Here is a 12741-nt window from a genome sequence, read left to right on the forward strand (position 1 = left end):
CGTTACTTGCAGGCAGGAAATTACTTGATTTGAGGTGGATCACAGCGCCATTTTTAAAAAGGGAACAAAGCCCTTTATTGCCAGAACACATGTGGATGTCCAGGAGAGAGCACATGAACAGATAGGAGAGAAGATCTATTGGGATTCGAGCAGCTAATTCACCTTGAAGATTTACCCAGAACAGGTAAGCTTTTGTAATAATGAAATGCAGGTCTAAATGTGCTCACTATGTGTATAGATGTCTTGTACAAGTTTATTTTGATTGCTCCTTTGTCCTTTTTTTGTAAGCTCATTATTTTTTATATGTCTTCCCTTTCTTTCTTCTGTGTGTTAGCATGTCTTTCCTCTTTTCTTTGTTTAATAGATGTCCTTTTGAAATATTTTTTTTTTCGGTTTCCTTTTTTCTGCTTGTATACGCAGTATGTCTTTGAAATGCAATTGACTATTCTTATTTTTTTTTGTTTTTCATTGTCAGATTTTTTTTTTCATTTTATAATAAATTTCTAAAATTATTATTTTTCTTTTTATTCAATTTTCATTTTTTTTAATATATATTTTTATCTAATTTAATTATTGTCGCTGTTTTTAGTTTTAAATTTAATTTTATATTTTTAATAATTTTATTTATTTTTTCCAAAGATTTATTTTTAATACTGATATCTTTTTTTTTGCAGTGATATTTTTTGTTCTGACCGTCCTCAAGATTTTTCTATAATTTTTCTAATTCCATCTTTAGTCTCTATACCCTGGTATGTCTCCAAAAGATATTGAACAACATTTTTTTTCATCATCTCCTCTCCACCATTTCTCCTGTAGTTTTCCTACTCCCCTTTTAATCATGTATCTTCCATCTATCCTCCTCTTCCACCTGCTCTATTCTCCACTGTATTCCTCTTCCTCTATTCTCCACTTCCTCTATTCTCCACTGTATTCCTCTACCTCTATTCTCCACTGTATGCCTCTACCTCTATCCTCCACTGTATTCCTCTACCTCTATTATCCACTGTATTCCTCTGCCTCTATCCTCCGCTGTATTCCTCTACCTCTATTATCCACTGTATTCCTCTACCTCTATTATCCACTGTATTTCTCTACCTCTATTCTCCACTATCTTCCACCGAATTCATCCTTTATGCACCATTACATTCTCTAATCCTTCATCTTTCATTTTCGTCTTCTCCCTCCTCCTTCATCCACTGTCTTTCCTCGTTCTCCACCTCTATCGTACATACGCTAACCTCCTCCATTTTCCTTCACCTTCAAACTTTATCCACCATCTCATCCACTATCTTGCTGTGTCCTCCTCCTCCTTATCCTCTTTCATCCTCGTCCACTATACTACTCCACCTTATTCTCTATACTCCACCATCGTCCTACTCCTGGTCCTTCCTCTATCCTATTTATCCTCTGCATCAATATTCCAGCACTGCCACCTTTTATGATCCTTATCATCTATCCTAATTCTCCACCTCCTTATCCTTTATACTCATCCTAAGATGTGAAGAGTTGCCCACCCACCCGCCCATTGTGTTTTCGTCACAGCTTCCTTGCCGGTTTTACCTTGCCAGAAATTGTTATTACTTTATGGGCTATGCCCTCAAGTTAATTACGGGGTCAGTTTGATGCCTGTCTCGCACTGATGGTGGAGACAGGCCTCTTAGACTAAACAGTTTGGTTATAGATGCTCACGGTGTAACCGTGAGCGGCATGGTATTTGTATTTTGAAGGTTGTTATACTAAGATGTTCAATAAAGCTGTGGCCTTGCCCTACTTCCAACTTAAAGTGGCCTATGTGTCTTTTTTTGGGGGCAAGAGTTTTGTTGTGGTTTAAATAAGTGGGGGGTAAGACAAGACTAAGCTTCTCGGCAGTCAGGAAGATTCACTATTCATTTTCCAATCATGTGCAGATAAAATAAACAATAATTTTACTTTCATATGATACGATGATGGCTATATGATGGATACGCAAAGTGAATCTTTGTTTTTTAGTGTGAATATTCTCAGTAAATATTCTCAGAATATTCTTAGTAAATCATCCACACAACATGAGCAGAAACTTTCTTATTAGTAAGACTATTATGCTTTGCAAGAATTGTATTATGGAACCACTATATATTAAATATTTAGTTTTAAAAGAAAGATTTTATCCAAGTAATACATAAAATTCAACAGCTTTAGTAATCCTGTAATTTTAGTAAGTTTCAAAGACACGAGTACCTTTGTGTCTCTAATAATGTGAGCTTTCAGATAAGCCAAAAGTTTGTCTTTGTGGTCTTCATGGTACAACCATCTCTTTCTCTCCGCTGACAGATTGTTGAAAGCATTATCTGTAGGCCACAGCATTGTGAAAGGTTGGTGAATTTTATCATTAATCACAGAAAGCAGGTTGGATTCCTGTCACAAAGAAATTAACTGTTAAATGACAAACTAAATAATAACAGTAATGTGATCCATTTAGACAAACTATTATGAAATACCACATATAACAAAACCTGACACACTGACACATTTCTCAACTGTCCACATCTGGCTAAATATTTAGATATTCTAATTTATCTATTGCTCTTTATGAATGCCTTGTACAGCAAATGCATGTATGCAATATTGCATAAATCATCATTTTGGCACTTCCATGATAATAAATAAAAAAAGTCTGCACAATGTTAACTATAACACTTGATTGCATCTTTTTTTCATGTTATATATTCTAAAATGGTAATTTAGAGTGCTTTGTACACAATACAATAGGGAATTTTCAGGGGAGATTTTTAAAAATGTAATGTGAATAATCGTAGAAGCAGCGTTATGCAATAATTATATCGTGATCACCCAAAAAATGGACTCAAAACATTACGTAATGTGCTGATTTCAGGAGAGGCTGCATCCTGAGTGACTCAGTGATGATGTCTTCTCAGCTCGGAGAGGTAGCAGTCATGAAGGCACAGGAGTTCCTAGCAGCGGTCATCCACCCTCAGGGGAATCAGTGAGGGAGCTATATCTCGTTTATGAGGATTTGTATCTGGTAAGCACATTACTTACCTCTAGCTGATGGATGCTTCACTGCCGAGATCCACAGTTTCAAGGCATGTAATCACAGGTCACTATATATATTTTTCTCAGTTTATGGAAGATAAGGATAGTAATCACAGTTTATGGAAGGATAGTAATCTGAAGAATTTATGAACGGTCCTGATGCTCACACGGTTTTCAAGTTACATGAATATGGATTCTGTTTGTTTGCACTTTTTGCACTTTATATGCATGTATGGACTTTACTGGTTGCATTAAGTTAGGGGAGGGATTCCCCTATTATCACTGATTGTGCTGATGGGGAAATTGGGCAAATTTTCTTTTCTGCAACCCTTGGTTGCAGGAAAGAAAATTGCATCACCTGTCGCTTGCTGAAAGATCCTGCACTGTAAGATTCAGAAATTTATTTTTGAAAATGTTAAAGTTAAATAATCTTGTTAAAGGAAAAAGTGGAGGGGTTGTCCCTCCTCATTATAGAACATGCTATGTTTTATCAGAGAAGAAATGTTAATAATCAAGTCAAGTGTGCCTTGTTGTCTCACTGATTAGTTCAAGTGAATGATTTTTTCTTTTTTTTTTAGATATGTAGCTTGATGTAAAGTACTGTGCAAAAGTTATTGGCAGTTGTGAAAAATAAGTACATTATGAATGCTTTCAGAAATAGAAGTGTTAATAGTTTATTTTTAACAATTAACACAATGGAAAGTAAATCAGCAGAGAAAGCAAAAAAAATATCAATATTTGCTGTGACTACTCTCTGGCTCCAAACCAGCATTAATTCTTCTAGGTACCCACAGTGCCTGTGCACACAGTGTTTTTTTTTTTTTTTAAAGGCACTAGACAGGTAGGTTGCTTCAAACATCTTGGCGAGCTAACCCCAGATCTTCTGTGGATGTAGGCTGCCTCAAATCCTTTGGTCTCTTCATGTAATCCCAGACAGACTTGATATCAAAATCAGGGCTATGCGGGGGCCAAACCATCACTTCTGCTTTACGCTGAACAAGTTATTAATGACAATGGCTGTATGTTTGGGGTTGTTGTCCTGCTGCAGAATAAATTTGGGGCCAATCACACTACCTGACTATCACCAAATACCTGATGGTATGGCATGATGGATAAGTATCTGACTGCATTTCCCAGCATTGAGGGCACCATTGATCCTGACCAACTCTCTAAATCCATTTGTAGAAATGCAACCTCAAACTTGCAAAGAACATACACTATGCTTCACTTTTGCATGGAGACACTCATATTTCTACAGCTCTGCAGCCCTACAGCAAACTGCCTCCTACTACAGCAAAATATTTCAGATTTTGACTTGTCAGTCCAGAGCACCTGCTGTCATTTTTCTGCACCCCAGTTCCTATGTTTTCGTGCATAGTTTAGTCGCTTAACCTTGTTTCCATGTTGGAGGTATGGCTTTTTGGCTGCAGTTCTTCCATGAAGACTACTTCTGGCCAGACTTCTCTGGACAGTAGATGGGTGTACCTGGGTCCCACCGGTTTCTGTCAGTTCTGTGCTGATGGCACTGCTGGAGATCTTCCGATGTTGAAGAGAATTAAGCATGATGTGTCTTTCAACTGTTGCATTAAGTTTCCTTGGCTGACTATTGAGTCTATGGTCCTCAATGTTGCCCAATCAGTGGTGTCCTTAATGCTGAGAAATACAGGCAGATACTTCTTCATCATGCCATACCATTAGGGAGGTGTGTGACTGGCCCCAAATGTATTCTGCAACAGGACAACAACCCCAAACATACACCAATGTTATTAAGAACTTGTTCGGCATAAAGAAGAATAAGGAGTTCTGGCAGTGAAGGTTTCACCCCCACAGAGCCCAGAACTCAACATTATCAAGTATGTCTGGGATTACATGAAGAGACAGAAGGATTTAAGGCAACCTGCATCTACTGAAGATCGCCAAGATGTTTGCAACAACTTTCCTGCTGAGTTCCTTCAAAACTGTGTGCACATGCACTGTGTGTACTTAGAAGTATTAATGCTGGTTTGAAGCCAAAGAGTAGTCACACAAAATAATAACTTGATTCAAATTTCTCTTCTGTTCATTTACTTCCCAATTTAAGTGATAAATATAAACTATCAACACTTCAATTTCTGAAAACATTTTACATTTACAGCATTTCTTTCACAACTGCCTATAACTGTTGCACAGTACTATACATACTATTATCAAAGTGTGTATTCTTCTAAAAAACAAAGTTTCAATGCTTAGTTTTTAATTTGTAATTACCGTATATACTCGAGTATAAGCCAACCCGAATATAAGCCGAGGCACCTAATTTTACCACAAAAAACTGGGAAAACTGCTCTTTGACTCGAGTATAAGCCGAGGGTGAGAAATGCAGCAGTTACTGTAAGTGGAAAAGAGGGTCAACAATGCCCATCTGCAGCCTCACTGTGCCCATCTGCATGCCTCACTGTGCCCATTGCCAGGGGGAGTAATGTGGTCTCCAAAACATGTAAAAAAATACCTGGAAGTGTTTCACACACATTACTTAGCATGCACTCCAATGCCCTGTACACACGGTTGGACTTTGTTCGGACATTCCGACAACAAAATCCATGGATTTTTTCCGACGGATGTTGGCTCAAACTTGTCTTGCATACACACGGTCACACAAAGTTGTCAGAAAATCCGATCGTTCTGAACGCGGTGTTGTAAAACACGTACGTCGGGACTATAAACGGGGCAGTGGCCAATAGCTTTCATCTCTTTATTTATTCTGAGCATGCGTGGCACTTTGTGCGTCGGATTTGTATACACACGATCGGAATTTCCGACAACGGATTTTGTTGTCGGAAAATTTTATATCCTGCTCTCAAACTTTGTGTGTCGGAAAATCCGATGGAAAATGTGTGATGGAGCCTACACACGGTCGGAATTTCCAACAACAAGGCCCTATCACACATTTTCCGTCGGAAAATCCGACCGTGTGTATGGGGCATTAGTATATCTGGGGCTAGGTCGACCTTGAATCCAGCTCTATGCTCTGCTTTGTTGAATAAGCCCACTGACGCCACAAGGTTAGCATTTTATCATCCTGCCATCAGTAACACACTTTGTCCCAATGTGCCATGATGCACAGTTAGGGGTTAAGAGACATCACCAATTCTCCCCACATTTAATTCCTGCAGATGCCAGTGTAAGTGTGAACTGTGCCGATCTGCCTACCTGATCAGCCCGTGTTATGCAGTCAGACGGCGGCCATCCAGTGTACAAAAGCCATGCCTCCTTCTCGTCCTCGTCCGTGATAGGCGGAACACTCAGTTTCCCAGCAGTCAGTGTTCACTGTTCTGCCTATCACGGACATCCTCTCGTCCTTGTCCGTGGGATGAGGATGAGAGGACGTCGATGATAGGCGGAACACTGAACGCTGACTCACTGCTGGGAAACTGAGTGTTCCCCTATTGAGGAAGAGGCGTGTTTTTTTTTTACACTGGTTGGCTGCCGTCTGAGCATGACACGAGCTGATTAGGTATGCAGATGGCGCAGTGACTCGAGTATAAGCCGAGGGGGGCACTTTCAGCACAAAAAAATGTGCTGAAAAACTCGGCTTATACTCGAGTAGGGATGAGCAGAACACCCCGGTTCGGTTCACAGCAGAACATGCGAACAGGCAAAAAATTTGTACGAACACGCGAACACCGTTAACGTCTTTGGGACACGAACATGAATAATCAAAAGTGATAATTTTAAAGGCTTATATGCAAGTTATTGTCATAAAAAGTGTTTGGGGACCTGGGTCCTGCCCCAGGGGACATGTATCAATGCAAAAAAAAAGTTTTAAAAACTGCTGTTTTTTTGGGAGCAGTGATTTTAATAATGTTTAAAGTGAAACAATAAAAGTGAAATATTCCTTTAAATTTCGTACCTGGGGGGCGTCTATAGTATGCCTGTAAAGTAGCGCATGTTTCCTGTGTTTAGAACAGTCCCTGCACAAAATGACATATCTAAAGGAAAAAAAGTCATTTAAAACTACTCATGGCTATAATGAATTGTCAGGACTCGGCAATACAGATAAAAGTCATTGAAAAAAACGGCATGGGATTCCCCCAAAGTCCATTACCAGGCCCTTTGGGTCTGATATGAATATTAAGGGGAACCCCGAACCAAAATTTAAAAAAAATTGCGTGGGGGACCCCCCAAATTCCATACCAGGCCCTTCAGGTCTGGTATGGATTTTAAGGGGAACCCCATGCCAAAATGTAAAAAAAATGGTGTGGGGGTCCCCCCAAAAATCCATACCAGACCCTTATCCGAGCACGCAATCTGGCAGGCTGCAGGAAAAGAGGGGGGGACGTGAGAGCACCCCCCCTGAACCGTACCAGGCCACATGGGGAGGGTGCTTTGGGGTAGCCTTATCCCCACAACCCTTGCCCGATGGTTGTGGGGGTCCATGGGCAGGTGGCTAATTGGAATCTGGAAGCCCCCTTTATCAAGGGGACCCCCAGATCCCAGCCTCCCCCCCTGTGTAAAATGGTAATGGGGTACAAATTTACCCCTACCAAAAAGTGTCAAAATGGTAAAAATGACAAGACACGGCTTGGGACAAGTCCTTTACTAAAAAATAAAAAAATAAAAATGTCCCACGAAGTCTTCTTCTTCTTCTCTTGCTCCGCCGACGGACCAAAAAAAAAAAAAAAGCTGCACTGACCCGCCTCAATGAGAGGCACACGCCGTATAACGCATCCTCACAGGTGACAGTTCTTTTATAACTGAGGGCGGGGCCACACAATGACGTCCCCGGGTGACCTTGCCCCCCTCTGACGCACGGGGACATCCCTATGGCTTCCCCATAGTGTCAGAGGGGGTGGGGTCACCCGGTTACATCATAAAAGAACTGTCACCTGCGAGGACGCGTCATATGGTGGGTGCATCATATGGTGGGTGCCTCCCATGGAGGCAGGTCGGTGCGGCTTTTTTTTTTTTTTCTTTTTCGGTCTGTCGGCGGAGCAAGAGAAGAAGAAGTCTTTGTGGGACATTTTTTATTTTTTTTAATAAAGGACTTGTCCCAAACCGTGTCTTGTCATTTTTACCATTTTGACACTTTTTTTGTGAAATGGTAGGGGTACATTTGTACGCCATTACCATTTCACACAGGGGGGGAGGCCGGGATCTGGGGGACCTTTGTTAAAGGGGGCTTCCAGATTCCGATAAGCCCCCCGCCCGCAGACCCCCACAACCACCGGGCAAGGGTTGTGGGGATGAGGCCCTTGGCTACCCCAAAGCACCCTCCCTATGTTGAGGGCATGTGGCCTGGTACGGTTCAGGAGGGGGGGCACTCTCTCGTCCCCCCCTCTTTTTTCCTGTGGCCTGCCAGGTTGCGTGCTTGGATATGGGTCTGGGATAGATTTTTGGGGGGACCGCCACACCATTTTTTTTTAATTTTGGCGCGGAGTTCTCCTTAAAATCCTTACCAGACCTGAAGGATCTGGTATGGATTTTGAGGGGGACCCCCACACCATTTTTTTTTACATTTTGGTACGGGGTTCCCCTTAATATCCATACCAGACCCGAAGGGCCTGGTATGGAATTTGGGGGGACCCCCACGCAATTTTTTTTTTAATTTTGGTTCGGGGTTCCCCTTAATATTCATACCAGACCCAAAGGGCCTGGTAATGGACTGTGGGGGAATCCCATGCCGTTTTTTTCAATTACTTTTATCTGTATTGCCGAGACCCGACAATTCATTATAGCCGCGAGTAGTTTTAAATGACTTTTTTCCTTTAGAAATGTCATTTTGTGCAGGGACTGTTCTAAACACGGGAAACATGCGCTAGTTTACAGGCATACTATAGACACCCCCCAGATACGAAATTTAAAGGAATATTTCACTTTTATTGTTTCACGTTAAGCATTATTAAAATCACTGCTCCCGAAAAAACGTTCGTTTTTAAGACTTTTTTTTGCATTGATACATGTCCCCTGGGGCAGGACCCAGGTCCCCAAACACTTTTTATGACAATAACTTGCATATTAACCTTTAAAATGAGCACTTTTGATTTCTCCCATAGGCTTTTAAAGGGTGTTCCGCGAATTTGTCGGGAACACCCCAAATTGTTCGCTATTCGGCGAACAGGCGAACAGCCAATTTTCAAATCAAACTCATGTTCGACCCGAACATAAAGCTCATCCCTATACTTGAGTATATGCGGTATCTATGTACACGGGGCCGCTACATTTGCTCATTAGGTATGCAGGCTTCTTATTTTGCTATACTATACAGTGCTTGTCCTTTACAGCATCTTCACACAATGCCAGTATTTAGAGTTGATTTAATAAGAGTAGACACTTTTCGCTTAGCTTAGTGTATAAGATGAAACTGCATTAACTTCAATCATCCAATAACGTGCAAGCAAAAATCCTGTTTCTTTAATTTCTCTCTTAATGATTCAAAGTGAACAAAGCTTTATCCTATTTATTATGTTAAATGAACAGTCTCTATCCCTGTAAATGAACTAAAAGTCAGCTGATCAGCAGACTCCGTGAGATCAATGCGTTACCTGTGTGACTGATATTTAATCCTACAGTTGTTCAGCATTTATGAAGAGTGTAGTGCTACCCCCACAAGGGCTGCTGGATTTTTGGGCTCTCCCTTATGCACACAGTCAGGCAATATTAATTTTCAGCATTCGCTCAGACTTCAAAAACCAGTCCAGTGTGTTTTTGTTTTGTTTTTGGTTTATTAGGGGATGAACTTGGATAGGTAAGGGAAAATATGGGATGCCCAGAACTGTTACTTGAATGTAAACTGAGGACTTGATACTGTCTCTGGCTACTACAGTCACTATGCTGTCCTCCTGTAGGATAAATGGATCAGCTCAACCGGTAGCAAAAACGTTCCAAACACTGAATGCAGATGCTCTCTCTGTAGAAAATGCTGATGCACCTGGCTGTTCCTTAGGTCCCCAAGCAAGAGGTGTAGGGTGGCTTTACTCGCTTTAAGTGGCACGAAGCTGTCCCTTGGTAGTAAACAAGCTGGAGATTAGAAAATACCACAATCAGTAATTGTGCCTGTGATTTTGCGCAAAACAGAATAAACAATAAATAATCAATAAATTTACATAGGTGTTAAATCATATATAAATCAAATAGTCCATAGGTGAATATTCGTGACTGTAGTGCAAATCAATCAAGTGAATAAGATGCGTGAATAATCTATACAGTGATACATCAAAAGTGTACAGTGCGTTGATGGTAGATCTCGTGACTTTCGTGGTGTTGGATACCCACTAGGGGCTCCCAGAACTCTCACCTTGTTGACATCAAAATAATGCCTTTATGTATCCATTTAGGACTGTACTTGTTCCAATCCAATCGGTGTAGTCGTTCTGGTGCGTCTATGGGGAGATGGCGTTCTCTCCGGTGAATGGACTCCACATATGGGGGGTAATCAAAAAGGAGGATACTCCAATAGGGTGATATCGTTAAAGCCGAAGATTTTATTAAAAATTATCTGCTTACATAGAGGTAGCGTTGAAACAGGAAGTCATGTGATATGACGTAACGCGTAGGACGTAACCGGATACACAACAGCGCGGACCGGAAGTGACGTAGCGGGGATTGTAAACACACTGTTTGAACTGCTGTTTCAACGCTACCTCTATGTAAGCAGATAATCTTTAATAAAATCTTCGGCTTTAACGATATCACCCTATTGGAGTATCCTCCTTTTTGATTACCCCCCATATGTGGAGTCCATTCACCGGAGAGAACGCCATCTCCCCATAGACGCACCAGAACGACTACACCGATTGGATTGGAACAAGTACAGTCCTAAATGGATACATAAAGGCATTATTTTGATGTCAACAAGGTGAGAGTTCTGGGAGCCCCTAGTGGGTATCCAACACCACGAAAGTCACGAGATCTACCATCAACGCACTGTACACTTTTGATGTATCACTGTATAGATTATTCACGCATCTTATTCACTTGATTGATTTGCACTACAGTCACGAATATTCACCTATGGACTATTTGATTTATATATGATTTAACACCTATGTAAATTTATTGATTATTTATTGTTTATTCTGTTTTGCGCAAAATCACAGGCACAATTACTGATTGTGGTATTTTCAGATTTCAGTTAGTGAGTGGTGTTCACTTTTTTGATTTTGCAGCATTCACATAGCATTCACTTTAGTAGCGCAGCAGTTCATCTTAGGATATTTTTTACAAGCTGGAGATTACACCTTGCTGCTTCTCCTTCTTCAGGCTCTGTGGTGTAGTGGTTGATGTTAGTCAGTCCCTTAGGTGATTCCTGAAGCTCAAGCGACTGCTGCACAGGCCTCCTGCTGAACAGGTTAGTCTCCAGCTGCTTCTGATCTCTCTCTCTCTCCTGAACTATTTTCTGCCCAGGGGCAGAGCCTCCCAGCACAGGGTTCCCCTCCAGACAACTGGACGCTGGATTCAGCTCTTCTGCTGCCAGGTTCCACAATATTTTTGGCCCATCTCCCCACCTTCTGGGCCATCCCCAACCAGGGATTGGAGGGGACTCCATAAATATTTAGGCTTGACCTCTGCTCCTCCAACCTCTAAATTGTAGAACTCTCCAGCAGTTCTAGAAGCCAGGGGGAGGTAACAGAGACTGAGCTCTGACCAGTACAACAAAAATTTACCCCAGCTCCTCTGCCTACAGAGGAGCTAAAACAAAATTTTCCTACTGTACCCTGAGGATGCTACAAGAGTATTTGTTGAGGCTAATAAATCCAGCCTCTAAAAGATGTTTGAAAAAAGCTTTATATTTAAAGTACATCTTTAAGGATAAGATCACTTTTGTAAAAAAATAATCAATGCACATTTTTTTGCAGGTAAAAAAAAATGTGCATTTGTTTTTTTTTTTTAGGAACCTGCAAAGCATTTTACCCGCAATTAGCAAGTTGCGGGTACAATGTCCAGCTCCTGCAGACTTTAAGTACAGTCTCTGCCAGTACTCACCAGCTCCTTTGAAGTTCATTGAGAGCTACAAGCAATCTGTGGTGGCTGCAGGCAGGACTTGTAGTTCATTTATTCTGTAAATGAACAATGTGGCTGTGTGGGCAGAACCCCACATGGCTGCTCTGTTTTTAAAATTGGGAAAGCAGGAGCGGGGATAGAATTCCCCACTTCCTGTCACAATGAGGGATTGGGGTGTACAGGGCTGCTGCCTTAGTAACATGTTTTATGTTACACCCAGAATACGGGTGTAACATGTTACGAACGGTGAACCTATCCTTTAAACAAAGAACATTTCATTCCTATTGAACGTGCCAGAATACCAGTGTCCTTGCAACTTCCTGTACACTGAATGGAATGTTCAAACAAGGATATCAGCTTTGCCAGCTATCATATGTGAACTAAAAACACCTTCTCCCTATGTAATGGAGATAGGGAGAGTGGGAGATGTTCTGCAGTCTTAAGGCACTTCCTGTCCTACAGAAACCATGCAACTCCTCCATAGAAACAGTACAAAGAATACATATTGTCACTGTAGGACACAAAGGTGGAGTTTTACTAAAACTGGAGCACTCAGAATCTAGTGCAGCTGTGTCATGTAGCCATTATCAGCTTCTAATTTCAGCTTGCTCAATTAAGCTTTGACAATAAAACCTGAAGCTGATTAGCTTCTATGTAGAGCTGCACCAGATTTTGCATGCTCCAGTTTTAGTAAATCTCCCCGAAAGTGTGTTACTGGAAGGGTTACTA

At 41.2% G+C, this 12741-nt stretch overlaps 1 protein-coding gene across 2 annotated transcripts in view; it reads right to left on the reverse strand.

Annotated features, from left to right (window-relative positions):
* The window catches only part of STAB1 (stabilin 1), a 508133-nt gene that overhangs the window by 148067 nt on the left and 347325 nt on the right, over positions 1-12741 (reverse strand). For both annotated transcript variants that reach the window (XM_073592448.1, XM_073592449.1), the window contains one exon: positions 2218-2394. In XM_073592448.1, coding sequence (XP_073448549.1) covers positions 2218-2394 — 177 coding nt within the window. The remainder of the gene's footprint in view (positions 1-2217; positions 2395-12741) is intronic.

This window comes from Aquarana catesbeiana, linkage group LG07, assembly GCF_042186555.1.
Source record: "Aquarana catesbeiana isolate 2022-GZ linkage group LG07, ASM4218655v1, whole genome shotgun sequence".
NCBI lineage: Eukaryota > Metazoa > Chordata > Amphibia > Anura > Ranidae > Aquarana > Aquarana catesbeiana.